Consider the following 15,931-nt stretch of genomic DNA (forward strand, 5'->3'; position numbering starts at 1 on the left):
CTCTCTCGGCTGAGTGTAGCTAATAGGAGACACATGGGATGAGTGTGAGGCATGGGATGTGAGTCGCTCTAGTGAACAGCGGCAGCAGCAGCCACCCTGTAGAGCGAGCATTCCTGTCTGCTCTTTTGAAAAAAAAAAAAAAAAAAAGAAAAGAGGAACATTTTGAGAGGAGAAAGAAGGGAGAAGCTGAAAGGAGTGATTTACTGGCGCTGCTGAAGGCTCGGGGTTGTGTGTGCGTGCTCTCGCCGACCAGAAGAATCTCCTCCTCCCCACCGGATCAGTGGCTGCGGCCTTCGCTGCCGCCCCACAGATCACAGTTATTGATATGTCCTAGAGGCCAGAAAAGCTGGAGCTCTCCTCCTTCCCTACGGCTGCACAGTGGGGTTTGTGTCATTTAAAGTCACCTTGAATAAGTGTGTCACCGTAACGTAAAGAGCCTTCCTGCAGGACAGATCTCATCTTTTTTTCCCCCCCTCTGGTGAAATCACATCTGGGGTTTTATTCTTAGCACATCATCAGTCGTTTTTTTTTTTCTTCTTCTTTTGTTCCAGCGTCGAGGAGGACATATGTGAGTCGCAGGTCAATGTTGCTGAATATTTTTTTTGAACAGAAATCTCATGCAAGTGCAAAATAATCATTATTGTCTTATTTTTTTTGTTTTATCTTAAGTCAGCGTCTTATTCTTTCTTCCCTGTGCCTTGTTAGGACCTGCATCCAATAATCACTCTCTTCTTCTGCTTCTATATATATATATATATATATATATATATATATATATATATATATATATATATATATATATATAAATGCAGCAGAAGGATAGAGTGTCACGTTACCATGAAAATGTCCCCATACTAACTTGGTGGTGGCAACATCCTGCTGAAGTGATGTATTTTTTTTTTTTTTTTTTTGGTATTTTTAGCAGGAACAAGCAGCGGGTCAGATTTGATGGGAAGATGTATGGAGCTAAATACTGGAAGACCACCTGTTAGAGTCTGGAAAGACTTGATACTGGGGCAGACGTCCTCGTTCCAGTAGGAGAGCAAAGCTAAACGTACGACCACAACTACAGTAGAATGAGCTCAAAACACCTCCATGTCTTAAATGGCCGAGTCAAAGAGCAATCTTAAGTCTAATTAATAATCTGTGGTAATACTTGAAAATTCCTGATCACACATATTCCTCTCCCTCTGATCCGACTGAACTTGAGGTGTTTTCTAAAGAGGAATGTTTTTTTTGTTTTTTGTTTTAAATCCAGTTTGTAGATGTAGTCTGAAAGGCGTACAACTGTGATAATGGTGAAAGTTGCATCTATGAAGGAGTGTTGAAGTCTGGAACAGTGCAGGTGTTTATCTTAACATTTTCCAAGTAAATTAAGTTAAACTAAAAGTTTGGGTTTCCAGACTTTATTTTGTATTTGATTATCTGAGATTTTCTGAACATAAAGGGCTATTGGCATTATTTTCTAGCTAATTGATCTTTTTGATTTTTGTGTAACAAGCAGTTAAGCACATAGTCCTCATTGTGGGGTTGGGAGTTGCTTTATTGGCCTTTGGATCATTTTAAACCGGACCCAGGGTCTAGGTACCTTGAACCGGGGGTCAGTTTAGATGCCAAAGAATACAATCCTGTTTTTTGGAATTTTGTGAAATGAAAGTATCATAAATCAAACTATTATAAAGAGAATTAGCTTTTAATCTCGAATAATCCAGTGCCAAATTATATGTATTATACATTTTAATTGATTTGAGTTTGTCAAAATGTCAAGAAACGGTTAAATATGCACAGCAAATTGTGAAAAAACAAGTAAAAACCCATCTAGGTAAATGTTTTAAATTACAACGTACATAATAACAATAAAACCTTGGGAATATGAAATTAAATCTGAAATTTTGGGGTGGAAAATATGTTGGAACCTCATGCAAAGTATTAACTCAGAAGAGCTGACTAAAAAAAAAGCAACACACACTAATCAGATTTTATGCAGCCTATCCTTTGTCTCCTACTTCAAGGTTCAGGATTAATGTGTAATAAAATACAACGAAGCTTGAGGTTGCAATACGACAACCTTAAAGTAGCACAACAGCACTGCAGTAACAGATTTAGTCCATGAATCGTTTGCTGCTGTTGGTGTTCAGTGGTTCGTGACAGAGCTACCCAGTGCATCACAGATTATCGTCATTGCAATACATTTCTGGAATGTGTGTTTGCAAAAATGTCTCTTTACAATGCAATAACTGTTCACTATTCTACTGCAAGTGGCACAATTTCAAGACGCTGGTGTAAAATCCACCCTGCTTCAAGGAGTCTGTCTGCAGTAGATGTCCACACCTGACACAGATTAGAGAGCTGGAAGCACAGGGGGGAGAGAGAGAAAGGCCCGAGGAAACAGTGCAGCTGATATCGCCATTGCAATATTCAACGTTTAATGATTTTTCTAATGTCGTGGTGTCATTTTGCCGTCCTGAGTGCATTTCAGTTTTTAAAATAGAAAGTTCCAATCATTTGCCTCAGGGTTTCACCTTTCTTATAGTATAAATGTTACACATACGTGTTTTTGTAAATGATTTTTATTGCTCAATGCACAATATTTACCAGGTAGTGATTTAACCCAACAGAGAAAACACCATCGGATTGAGAATACAGCACTAAAATCGTTTCGTCTGCCCATCTGGTCCTAACATGTGACATTCGTTTGAGCAAACTAAACAAGTCCAGCCATCAGGATCTGTCTTTTATTATATGATGATTAAAGTCTCACTATAGCAGCTTCCATGGCCAGTCTTGTTAACATGACACTCCTGTTAAAATGTTTTCTTTCATTGTAGTTCCCAGAAAATGAAATAGTCCTGATCCGAATTTCAAGAATGGGGGAAGAAATTGGAAGTATTTGTGTTTCCTGCAAGTGGATTTTTTAAGCAGAGCTTCAAATAAATAGAGGAAGCATATTATTCAAAACTATATTAAAATTCAAACAGTATGTTTATCAGCTGATCAAATCCAAATCTGTGCATAAATCTGTGATGGCGATTTTAAAATTCTCGAAAGATTCTGAGGGGGTTGAGAGAAAACATCCTGTAACCCCATCCTCCTTATTCTGTGCCATTGTTTGAGACCCGCACATTTAAAGATGGTCAAAATGACAAAAACACTGACGTTCAAATGATCCAGACTTATTCAAGATGTTTTTTTTTTTTTCAATGCATACTGGATAATGTGGTTTTTGCTTTTGTGCCACAGCTCACTGAATCACAGCCTGTCTTTCTGCGTTTTGCTAAACAGCTTTTCTTGAGAGACTTTCAGCACACTTTGCAGCTGCCTTTGACCATTTTGGACCTAACTTTACCTTCACCTGCGCTCTAAAGTCGAATACTGTAGTTGAGCCTGAGTTTGGGGATGATTTCAATCCTGGGCAGCAAAAAGATCTGCTTGAGCAAACTTTCCATCATCTCGTTGATCTACAGGTGAGAAGCCCCACCCTGCAACAGCTGCAAACAAGGTAAGGTCACGGTAGCTGGATCCAAGCTGATCAGCTTTAGGTTATCAGGTCATCAGAGGAGAGAATAAATGAACAAAATGTGTCTGTTTCACGTTAACTCCAGTGAGCCCACACATGCATTAAAGAACATGCAAACTTCATGCAGAAAGGGTAGGTTTGCAGGATTCTAACCCTTGAACTTCCTGCTGCAAGGGGCTAGCGCTAACTATGGAACACAATCTGAAAAGGCTTGGCCTGAATTTGTATTTACCACTTCAGTCAATATAATAAGTACTTTGGATTTGTCTCTACAACCTTTGCACGTCCAGAGACGGATATTTTTTATCGTTCCTCTTTGCTACATACTTTAAGATTAGCCAGATTGGCTGGAGAGCATCTGAGGAGCACAACTTCCATCCATCCATCCCTTGTGGGGTGCTGGTGTCTATCTCCAGCTGTCAATGGGCGAGAGGCGGGGTACACCCTGGACAGGTCAGGAGCTCAATATTTTATTTGCTTCTAAATCTCTTCATGGTCTGGTCCTGTTATCTCTCCATGCTGCTGCAACCAAACAGACCCACCTTCACTTATGTCCACCAAGCAGAGGCTTAGAAATGTTCTATTAACTTATATGTGACTGTGATTTTTTGCCAGGTTTTTTGCAAAATAGACATTTTCCTGCAAGAAAATCTTTTTGTAGCGTTCTTTATTTGCAGTAGGTAGCGCTGTTGCCTTGCACCAAGAAGGTGCTGGGTTCAAAGCCCGTTTTTTGACATGTAGTTTGCATGTTTTCCCTGAGCATGCATGGGTTCTCTCTAGGAACTCGGGCTTCCTCCCTCAGTCCAATAACATTAGGTGTGAGCGCATGGTTGCATGTTTCTGTGTTGCCCTGTGGTGGAGACAGTCACCCTGCATGGATAAGCGGGGCACAGATAACAGATCATTGCCAAGGATTGTCTTAAATCTGGAGATTTCACCATGCAGACTTATCCGATCAGTTCTGATATGTCACTCTGGCACAGTGAGCGAAGTTGGCGTTTGTTAACGCAGAAGCCAAAAGAACTTAATGGAAACCTCTCCAGAGACAAAAAGAAAGCTGCCTTGTTTTTAGATGAACTTTGAGTTTTTAGACAGAGGCGTGTCTTAAATTACAACAGATATCTATAAACAACACTCTCAAACATCCTTCACTCCTTTGAATTTATGGCTTTATAGCTTTTGGGTCAGACCGTTTGAACATTTTCACATGGTATTGTATTAACCAAAAACAAAGATGCAGTCATTTATTTATTTCGTGTTCTTTTTGCAATAGATGATACAAGATTTTGAAGCTCAGTGAAGCTGACACAAACGCTTTAAGCAACTTCCTAACAAAGAATTAAAAGCAATGTTAAAAATAGTGTTCACTGAAACTGCTACAGTAGTTTCATTATGTTGCTTTATTTTCACATCAGTTACTCTGTCATCAAAATGCTTCACATATTCCCTTCCTGCTACGTTTCAGGTAGGAACACAATTGGTGGAAATGTCCTGTGTCCAATGCAAACGACAGGACAGTTTCATCAACTATAAAATACCTTAAACTGCTTTGATGTTTTAGAGATTGGAGATTTTTTAGGGCAATAGGTGTCTACTTTGGTCTTGGCCATTAGGTTCAGCCTCTCTGAAGCACACTTGGATCACACAGCAGGACAAACATTGGAGACACGCCAGCAGGTCCACTCTTCAAGGACTGAAATTTAAACAAAAACACATTCAGGCTTTGAGGTGGGCTTGAAAAAAATCTGGACTTAAACTTCATTCATGCTTCAAAACCTTCCATTGTGGCTGTATTGAATTCTGCAAAGAAGAGTGGGCCTAAATTCCTCCTCATGAATGCAAAACACAAACGCTTGATGGCATTTGATGGAAACCGGTCATTTGACTTTGGGGGAAATTACATTTTCACATGGAGCCGGGTCGGCTCAGATATGTATTTTTAACTATTAAATAAAACCATACTTTGAAAACTGCATTAACTGTTTATGCGGGTCATCTTCCATATTGACATTTGTTTGATGAGAAAACGCTTAAACGTGACAGAAACAGCAGGCATCTGTAAGGGAGCGCAGAGGTTTTCACAGCACCGCGCTGCAGCTGAACGGATCCCACTTTAAAAACGACATTGCACATCTCCGCTGAGAAAATACATCCACACTCCTGGACAGAGACACTGAGCTATATAATACACTGCAGTGCTGATTTTGCCGAAAAACTGAAGTCACTGGCCGCCATCTTGCTACTCCCCACTCTCACAGAATCCCATAGGATTTGGTTGCAACAACAAGCAGTTTTCTGGCTGTGTGAAAACGTTTCACAGGTAATTAAACAGTCAGTGGATGTACTAACAGTATCAACTACTAGGAAATTAGGTGCTGAAATATTTTACATGTTATTCATATTAAATATATATATGTATATATAAGTATGTGTAGGCCTATACGTATATATGTATATACATGTATACATATATGTAAATATGTTTTTGTATATTGTTATTTATATATTTATAAATGTTATATATATATATATATATTTAAATGAATAAAATGCAAAATATTTCAGCACATGACTTTCTCATTACTTGATAGTTTTAGAACATAACATAAAAGTATATAGCATTTGACATTTAAAAGTTTTAAGCCCCTCCTGAACATGAGAAAATCCTCGTTATTCGATGCTGTAGCGCACATATTCCCTAGTTACTGAAGGAAAATAGGGAGTACCAATATGGCGGCTGGTGGCTTCAAAGCGACTCTTTTTTTTTTTTTTTTTTTTTTTTTACTTCAAAGCGACTCGTTCTAACAGCAGGCGATTATCACTCCAGTGTATAATATAGCTCAGAGGACAGAGATTATTTTGACGCTGCCAAACGCTTATAGGATAATATGAACGAGGAGTCGCCACCGCCCCCTACCGGAGCACCGCGGTACTACTCTGCAGCACAAAAAAGAAAGCTGAAGCATGACTTTTCAGTCAAGACGGTTTAAATTTTATTCTGAAATGATACATGGACCGTACATGAAGGTAAAAAGGGCCATTTTACACAATAATAATTTCGCTACTCATAATTAATGTACACAAGGCTTAACGGGATCCAAGTACTACTTACAATAAATCACACTTTACTAGCATTCCTAACACTTGCTGTTTGTGCCTGTCTCTGTTTCCGGGGTCAAATCGGAGGCAACCGGAAAAGGTTTAGTTTATAATTAACACAGACAAAACAGGTAATTACAGTACAACTAAGCGGGCCGGGGCATTAATGTGGACCTGCTCCCTGCACGCCGTCACTCTTGTGCACGCTCCTCACGTGTCTGCCCAGGGACTCCATCCATTTGAAGGACTTGCCGCAGTAGGCGCATATATAGCGCTTCCCCTCGGTGTGGATGGTCTGGTGTCTGTTCAGGGCGCTGGTGGTGATGAACGTCTTCCTGCAGATGTCGCACATGTAGGGCCTCTCGCCCGTGTGCGTCCTGATGTGGGCGGCCAGGTGGGAGCAGTTGGTGAAGCGCTTCTCGCACACGGAGCAGATGTAGGGCCTGTCTCTGCTCTCCTCGCCGCTGCTGCTGCCGCCGTTGTTGCTGCTGCTGTTGTTGTTGTTGTTGCTGAGGAACTGCTGGAAATACAGCGCCTGGTCGTGCAGGCTGGTCGCCAGGCCCGTGTGGGGCGAGATGAACTCCTGCGCCTCGGGCTCCAGGTCCTCCTGGTTCTCCGCGGGGTCGTGGACCATCCAGAAGTGCCGCTTGGTGGCCTCTGCCTGCGGCGGGTCCGGGTCCCCTTTCACCCGCGAGGTCTCCGGCTGCTCCTGGTCCACGCAGCACACCTCGTCCTCTTCCTCCTCCCCCTGCTGACGCTCCTCCTCGCAGGGAGCAGCCACTGCAGGGGGTGACTGATGGGGCTGGACGGAAGGAGACGCAGGAGGAGGGGGAGGAGAGGGCAGCCGCTCGGTTTCGAGGTAATTGTCCGGTTCGGGCTCTAGAAAAAGGAAAAAAAATAGACCGCAACAGTTTATTTGTAATATAAAATCTAACACTATGTCGTCCAAGAGACCCACGACAGGACCTACCTGACTTGCGGAGCTTCAGCTGCATCCTGAGCTGCCTGATTTCCAGGTCTTTGGAGCGTAAAATCTCCTCCTGGTACACCGCTATTGTCTTCTCCACCGCGCCTAAAATCTCCTCCGCCACCGAGGACAGCCTCTCGTTGAGGAAAACTCTCAGGGGCAGCATATTATTTTATTTTTTTAGATGGTGGTCAACCTGAAAACCTGCACGATCTCAGCAGCGAATGAAGACGGATTTCTCCGGGTCCCTGAACGTCACGCTTCGCTTGTAAACACGGACGTGAAACCGAGAGTCACGTCAGATTACGTGCGACGTAAAAACAGAGTCGCCCCCTTGTGGTTTGGAGGGTGAAGTAAAAAAACTACTACAAAAAAATCTATTAATAATATTAATATATGTTATTCTTATATTATAATAACAATTAAATGATTAGTATAGTAACAATTATAAAATAATAATAAAAATAGTTAGAAATAATAGTAATAATAATATATTTTATTATAATATTATTATTATTTCAGGTTTTATAATGAAATAATCCAAATTTCTGGGCAAATAAAAAATAGAAATAAAATGTTGTGAAAAACAATTTTTGTCTTGACTGGAATAAATTGACTGGTAATTTTATAGCAATAGTTGAAACAATGTATTTGCATCCGTTGTATATAGCTTTTCTTCTCACTGTCTGACTTGCATCTATTTTCAATTAAATGTTGAAAAAATTATATAAACATATACTACATGGCCAAAAGTATTCTCTCCTTTCCCTTGACTCACATATGGACTTAAAGGAAAAATAAGTAATAATGACACCTAGTGGTTAACATCGGAACAACACATACACAGTCCGCCATTTAATAGTAGATGAACTGGATTTTTACTTACACAGGATAGGTACATGATGTTGTATTTTGTTCTATTTATGGTCTGCTTCTCTTATTGACTTCCACGTTTGCAGGCTGCTGCTCTTTTGCCAAAATAAAATACCAAATGATGCGCTCTGTTTTGGGAACCCTGGTAACTCTCATATGATTGGCTCAGGAACCAGGAAGTAAAGACTAGCTACACTCAATTTAAGTTGTTCCCCATCGTACCTCTCGGTTTGAAAGGAGAAAAACAGAACTGAGACATTGTTGATGGAAAGGACGGATTGTTTATAGGGAATGTTACTTCCGTCCCAGGTGAGACGTGAGAATTATTTAGGTTGGTTTTACACTAAATATCTTTCTTCTAGCTCCTTTAATCCATCGGGTTCAATATTTCGTTTGTCCACCCGTTCCAGCTATAACAGCTTCAACTCTTCTGGAAAGGCTGTCCATAAGGTTCTGGTGTGTTTACAGACGTTTTTGGCCATTCTTCCAAAAGCGCATTTGTGAGGTCATACGCTGATGTTGGACGAGAAAGCTTGGCCCTCAGTCTACGCTCTAATTCATCCAAAAGGTGTCCTGCCAGGTTGATAGTAGGACTCTGTGTAGGCCAGTCACGGTCATCCTCACCAAACTCTCTCACCCAAGTCTTTTTGGACCTTGCTTTGTTCTCTGATGCAGTCACGTTGGAGGAGGAAGGGGTCATCTTCAGACTGTTACCACAATGTTTAGAGCATTGAATTGTCTAAAATCTCTTTCAGCTGAAGCATTCAAAGTTCCTTTCCCTGGACCTAAGGGGCCAAGCTTCTGGAAAAACAACCACACACCAGAAGTTCAATGAGCTCGGAACTGCTTGTAGAAACAAGTCTGCATGCCTGGAAGCTTGATTTTATTTATTAAACATCTGATGGGTGAATGAACACTTTTGGCAATATAGTGTACCATAAAGCTTACAGTTATCAGATCATGTTACTGCCGCCGTACCTGCGAGTAAGAAAATGGATGGATGGATGGATGGATGGCTCATTCTTGAGTACAATTTGCCAGACAGTGTTTGGCCATGATGTGTTAAAATGCTGAAGGAACACCTCAAGATATCAGTCAGGAAGTTAAAGATGGAGCACAAATGGGTCTTGAAAAATGAAAATGGTCAACGACTAAAAACATACAGCCTAATAATTTATGTTTTATGTTCTTGGAGTGGTCACCACAAAACTCTAATCTCAGCATCACAGGAAATGTGTGGGCAGAGCTGAACGCTGTATTTCTATTGCAGCTTTCTGAATCTAGAGATTTTTCCTAGTTTTCTAGATTATTGTCTTACAAATTGTCTTGAAAGAAAGCGATTGCAAAAAAAACTAAATTTCGTAACCCATTCTTGACTAGATTTAGCTCTAGGCATTTCTACCACATGGAATTGCTTTTATGTGAACTAGTCTGTACAAGCTCTACCAAGTCTTCTTGTCAAAGTAATTCAAGCTCAGTCAGACCAGATGAAGAGCATCTGTGACATCGATTTATAAGACTTGCCACATATTCTTCATTGGATTTAGGTCTGTCTGGACTTTGACTGGGCTGTTCTAGCAGGATGGTGTGTTCAGGTTCACCTGCTGTGTTAGTTTTCAGCCAAACTTTGGTGTTTTGCAAGTTGACCAAAATGTTCATGTTTGGTTTCATCTGAAAAGATCACTTTCTTCCACACGTGTGCAGCATTCTTGTGCCAAACCTTTTGTTAAATTTCCTGTCGCTTTCCTACATTTATGGCTTTCTTCTTGCCATGCTTCTGTCAAACACCTGCACATCTAATAGTTGTCCAGCTTCCTCCACCTGAGCTCTGAATCTCTGCTGCTCCTCCAGCACCTCCACCCAGCATCACCTGTGTTCATTGGTCTTCTTGGATCCATTCATTCACCAATTATCTCTGAGAAATCTGTGGGGCCTTCACAGAAGAGCTGAATTTACACTGACTTCCACAGAGCCGGGCTATTAATTAGAAGACCTCTGAAGGCAACGTCACCCTGGATTTCATTAAGGGGGTCTCGGTACAGATGCTCACAATGCTTCAGATTTGTATGTTGAATCCTGTCACCGGTTCATCATGCAAGATCCCAATACTGACACCTAATTGAGAGACGAAAGTTCAATGGGCACAAGTATTTTTTTTCCCCCTCTCCAAACTAAGCACTGCAAGTGGTTGCATGCAACTAATTTCTTAAAGCGTTAATGTTCGTGCTTCTACCATAGTGGCACTATTCAGTCCTGCACAGTTTCAGCTCCATGTGAAAGTAAACTAGACATAAGATAAGAGGAAAGCAAACATTTGGCACCTTTTAGTAACTGCAGATTGCAAAGAATCCTGGAAAATTTTGCAATCAAGCTCAGAAAAAAAATAAGACTCAGCTTAAAAGAAAAAAGAAAGCCAATTTATATACTCCCTCCACATGGTCAAGACTTTTAGTTTGCATTTTTAATTTATCCCATCAAATTATCTTTACCACAGCTAATTTTAATGTTTCAGGGTTCAAATAAGCGGTTTCTATACATTAATCCAGTTGACAATGCTATATAGTTCATGTTCATCCCTAGTTGAGTCTTACTTCAACCTTAGGATAAAAATAGCAATGAAGTCCCTCAGGGTATTGTCAGTGCTGTAATAAGACACCCTCTGCTCAACATGTCGGGAATACCAAGCCCACAGCCATCAGAGGAACACTTAGCGGCCTGGTGAAGTCGCTCAGCCCATGGACAACAGGGCGTTCTTTTAAATAAGCCGTTATCATACCTAAAGATTTCACTTTAAAATCAAGATAGGAGTCACAGAGACAACAAAGACACAGATGCATCGTCTAAACCGTTTATTAGAATATTTCCTTATAATTTTCCCCTCCTACCCGTGGATCACGACACAATACAACCATCGTGTAATGGACACTTTTCTCTCGGCAAAACGAGTGAAAATAAAAAGAAGAAGTTGGATCATGCACGTCTACAGTGAGGGAAAAGCCACAGATCTTCACAATCACACACGAAGAGACACCAGAATAAAGACAACAATATGCGACCGACAAGAGCTGTGACACAGTTTACATAAAAAAAAAAAAATTGTTTTTAAAGAAGTTCGTAAACCTTTCAAGTAAAGGCAGAGGACTAGCGCGTCCACATCAGGTAGTCAGCCTTTACAGCTTGAGCACTTTGTGTGGAAGTTAGTTTTGCACGCGGGTCGTTCTCAGTAGACTCATCAGTGCAGCACCAGTGCATGTGTCAGCCTGTCCCTTTTTTTTCTTTATAGGGAAAAATATACCAAAAAAGATAAAAAGGAAAGGAAAAAAAATGCAAGGGAATGACAACATTACACAAATGGTTCAAATAAGTACTGCGAGTTGAGGGACCTGGTCTGGTTTGGGTCTTTATGCCTTGGCGTTGATGATGTCAATGAACTCTGGTTTGAGAGAAGCTCCGCCCACCAGGAAACCGTCGACGTCCTTCTGGGAGGCCAGTTCTTTGCAGGTACCCCCGGTTACTGAACCTGTGAAGCGGCATTGACGTATGAGAGGGAAAATAACGTGCAGCAATTATCCCATAATTGTGTTTCATTTTATTCAAATAGCTCACCGCCATAGATGATTCTCACAGAGTTGGCCACGGCCTCGGACACGTTGGTCTTCAGCCACGCTCTCAGTTTCTCGTGGACTTCCTGAGCCTGATATATCACACAGAAAGCGTGTTTGAAACCACGGGGCAAGACCCCTTGAGCAGAAACAGTTAAATATTCAAATATTTACCTGCTGCGGAGACGCAGTCTTGCCGGTGCCAATGGCCCACACGGGCTCATAGGCAAGCACGACCTTGCTCCAGTCCTTTACATTGTCTGTCAGAGATAAGACTTGGTTATTGTGCAAGCGGTCATATTTCCAATCCCCCTCTCTCTCTCTGAAAGGGAGTTGCGTCACTCTGGCTCCGTCCTGAAAGCGGCTTACCTGCGATGACTTTGGTCTGGGCAAACACCACCTTCTCCGTGATGCCTCCCTCCCTCTCGTCCAGCTTCTCGCCGATGCAGGCGATCACGCCGAGACCGTTCTCCAGAGCATGAGCGGTCTTCTGGCCGATTAGCTAATAACCCAGGATTTAAAAAAAAGAAAAATAAATAAAATTCTGGAAATTCAATTCATCTGTTAGAAGTCTAAACTGATCGGATCATCTTGAATTACCTCGTCGCTCTCGCCGAAGACGTGGCGCCTCTCGGAGTGTCCCAGGATGACCCAGTTCACGCCGCAGTCCTTGATCATCGCAGGGCTGCAGGCAGGGAAACGGTCAGGATGAAACCAAAACCACATTAAAGTTCTGTTACAGAAAATCCACCGGACCGGTCTTCCTCTCGTCACCTGATCTCCCCAGTGAAGGCACCCTTGGCGACCTTGTAGCAGTTCTGAGCCGCCACGCCGAACTTGCCGTCCAGTTTAGACCTGGCGAAGTCCAGGTAGATGGACGGAGCGCCGCACACCACCTCTGAACAAAAAACAGAAAACACTGACGTTTTATAATCAGTTTTTTTTTTTTTTAACTACATGTTGCAGAATGCATCCATTTGCAACGTCTTAACGAGGCACGGGCTACTGGGTGTCACGACGTTGATTTTCAGCTGTGTGGAACAGCGTAGCACCGTTTCCCCTTCCACACCGGTTAAAAATGAAGGGGCTCCTGCACATTTTCCTTGCTTACAAGAAAGGCACATTTATAATCTATGTCCATTAAAAGGCATCAAAAATTAGAACCTCCTGTAACAATTTAAATTTCCAAAACTCATTACAGTGTGATGCATACCTTTAATATTTAGTGAAAAAGAAAAGATTGGGGGCATATGCTTTGAAGCATGACTGGGGATAATTTTGTGATTCCTTCTTTTAGTGTTGAATGTGACAAACTGATAAAAAAAAAATTATAGAGAGAGCAGCTATGAAAGCAACCGAAAATTAGGTCAAAACCAGTATCACCATATATATCAATCAAAGTATGGCCCTCCTTTTTCTATCAACTAAAACGTGCATCAATGTACAAGTATGATGCATTTACTGACCAAAAACTGAGATTCTACCCTCAAATTTACTATATTTGACCAGTCGATGCATTAGTTTCATTACACCCTACAATTAACAGTCGTTAAATAAATAGATCAATAAAATGGATACCTAGTTTGTACAATTAAAAATATGTTCTTTAAAATAAATAATTCTTTGCAGCAGCAAAAAAAAAAAAAAAAAAAGCTAAGCAACAAAAACATTTTTTCAACTTAGATAAAGTCTTCAATGACTCAGAAGACGGCTCAGTTTTATAGCATTATTGGCTAAAATAAAATATTAGGTGCCATAATGGGTGGCCTAAAGAGCCACAGGTTGAAAACCCCTGGCCTTGTTTTTTTTATTTTTTAAGCTTACCAGGTACTTCACTATTCAAAATAATAATAAAAAAGCAATAAAGGCCATCAGAGCTTTACAAACATTGCTAAGTTGATGGTCTGCAGCACTTTCCTTGCTGTGAACTGCAGCAGACTGTGACGATCAGAGTACAGTGAAGTCAAGACACTGACATTCGCAATGTAACTGTATCTCTGGGGTTATGGGGGTTCTATATTAGACGCCGCATGGCATTACTGGTTTGGGAAAAGGTCATTTGTCCTGGGCTGGAGTCATCTGCATTAAAAGGTCTGAGTTCAGCTTCAAAAAGGTCAACGAGGGGGCCACATTCTGCAGAGATCAGAGACCTGTCACGAGCCCAGAGTTTAAAAGTCAAAGGAGCAAAAATAATCAAAGCGAAGAGAACAGTTTGGGGAGGAAACTGTTTAAATTTGACAGGTGAGAAGAGCACACTAAGGATTAAGTTTAGCACTGTAAAGGGGTGGATTCATTTAGGGGAACAAGGTCCAAGTATTTGCTCCTGAATAGGTCAGGCTTTGCTGAACTCAATAATGGAGTTGCATAACGCAGAGCTGCAAGAGGGATCGACATTTAGTTTCTGCCAGCAGCTCCTTCCTCTGTCTGGTTAGACTCCAGGCTGCAGAGACGGGCAGCAACCGCGCAGGCGCCGCGTTCAGACAAGCAGCAACAGCGCATGCGCTGTATTCAGACAGGCTGCAACAGCGCAGGCGGTGCATTCAGGTCACGTTAGGGAAAAAAAATCCTGAGGCCACAACTTTACAAAGTAGACACTATAAATGCATGATGTGAGCGCTTATGCCAGTCAAAACACGCGTGACTGTGGTTTGTTGTCTCGGCGTTGCTCGTATTAGCACTAAAAGAGCTAAGAACTGTGTAAAATGGCGTTAGGCACCGCTTGAACTTGAACGCACCCCGGCAGTCAGCGGGACTACGTGCTGCTGGAAGCGCACACCCACCACCGACATGACGGAGGGAGCCCTCTGTGTCCTTCATCCGTGTCCCCTCACAACTCCCAGCCTCCGAGCTGAAGTCAGCCGGGTTCGGAGTTAAAATACAGAGTTTAACTTTTATTAAGCGTTTAAGAGTAAAGCCGGAGGAGGCGATTTGTGATGCTAAATCGTCTCACAGATGCATTGAATGGCCGAGCCGTTTCCGACGTAAAACGGGTCAAGTGCGTCAATTCAAACGTTCGGGTTTGTTTGAAATAAGCAAAATACGTCAAAGTTTAAAGAGGAAATTGTGTAACTGCTGTCAGAAATCCCTACGTACCGACATTGGGGTCCACCTTGCCCGCATTCAGGGTCTGGATGAGCTCCCCAAGGCTTTTCTTGTCGCCGTTCATTTTCCAGTTGCCACCGACGAAGAATTTTCTGCTCATGTTTGCGGGTTTTTTTTTTTTTTTAACGGGCCTTCAATGAAAAATAGAAAACGACTAAAAAGCCAGGGTGCTTGCAGTCTGGGGCGAAAGAGCGAACGGCAGAGGGCAGCTGAGGGTATTTATCAAGACGGAAACCCTGACTCCTCCTCTCCTTCAGTGGATTGGTCCGTGAAGCGGGACGCCCGTGAACGCATCTCCATAGATCAGAGACGACGAAAGGGGGAGAGCGAAAAGTCATGGTGTGTTCAGGGATTGTGGGAAAACATAGTCTCATAAATCTCTTGCAAAACGCTAACAACAAACGCATATTCGAGCTCCATTAAACCTCCGAGAGAGGTGAATAAATAAAAGGGAGCCAAAACAACCACTGGTTTGTAGCTAATCAATTATTTTACCACATTAAATGTAACTGGTGGCCACAGCGGCACAGCTGATCGGAAGCTGTTTTTCTTGAATGAGTATAGGTGTTGGTGATGCTTCTAAGTGCTATCCGTGGGATGTTAGTTTTGTGAAATATTCGTTCGGATTTTCACCAAATATCATGCATATTATTATTATTATTATTATTATTATTATTATTATTATTATTATTATTATTATTATTATTATTATTATTATGTTTTTCTCAGATTGGCTCCAGTGCTTGCAGTGTTCAAATATATGTACAATTT

At 41.6% G+C, this 15,931-nt stretch overlaps 2 protein-coding genes across 2 annotated transcripts; both read right to left on the bottom strand.

Moving 5' to 3' along the window:
* Positions 1 to 6,486: 6,486 nt before the first annotated feature.
* LOC105931607 (zinc finger and SCAN domain-containing protein 12) lies at positions 6,487 to 7,878 on the bottom strand. Its single transcript, XM_012870357.3, has 2 exons — positions 7,587 to 7,878; positions 6,487 to 7,495 (listed from the first exon to the last, which is right to left on the bottom strand). Exons 1-2 carry the CDS (start codon positions 7,747 to 7,749, stop codon positions 6,780 to 6,782), a joined length of 879 nt encoding a protein of 292 aa, XP_012725811.2. The 5' UTR covers positions 7,750 to 7,878; the 3' UTR covers positions 6,487 to 6,779.
* Positions 7,879 to 11,290: 3,412 nt separating this feature from the next.
* On the bottom strand, positions 11,291 to 15,363 carry tpi1b (triosephosphate isomerase 1b). The gene is made up of 7 exons (XM_012870360.3): positions 15,152 to 15,363; positions 12,833 to 12,956; positions 12,659 to 12,743; positions 12,428 to 12,560; positions 12,233 to 12,318; positions 12,063 to 12,150; positions 11,291 to 11,976 (listed from the first exon to the last, which is right to left on the bottom strand). Exons 1-7 carry the CDS (start codon positions 15,258 to 15,260, stop codon positions 11,858 to 11,860), a joined length of 744 nt encoding a protein of 247 aa, XP_012725814.1. The 5' UTR covers positions 15,261 to 15,363; the 3' UTR covers positions 11,291 to 11,857.
* Positions 15,364 to 15,931: the final 568 nt, after the last annotated feature.

Source organism: Fundulus heteroclitus, chromosome 3 (assembly GCF_011125445.2).
Source record: "Fundulus heteroclitus isolate FHET01 chromosome 3, MU-UCD_Fhet_4.1, whole genome shotgun sequence".
In the NCBI taxonomy this organism is placed as follows: Eukaryota; Metazoa; Chordata; class Actinopteri; order Cyprinodontiformes; family Fundulidae; genus Fundulus; species Fundulus heteroclitus.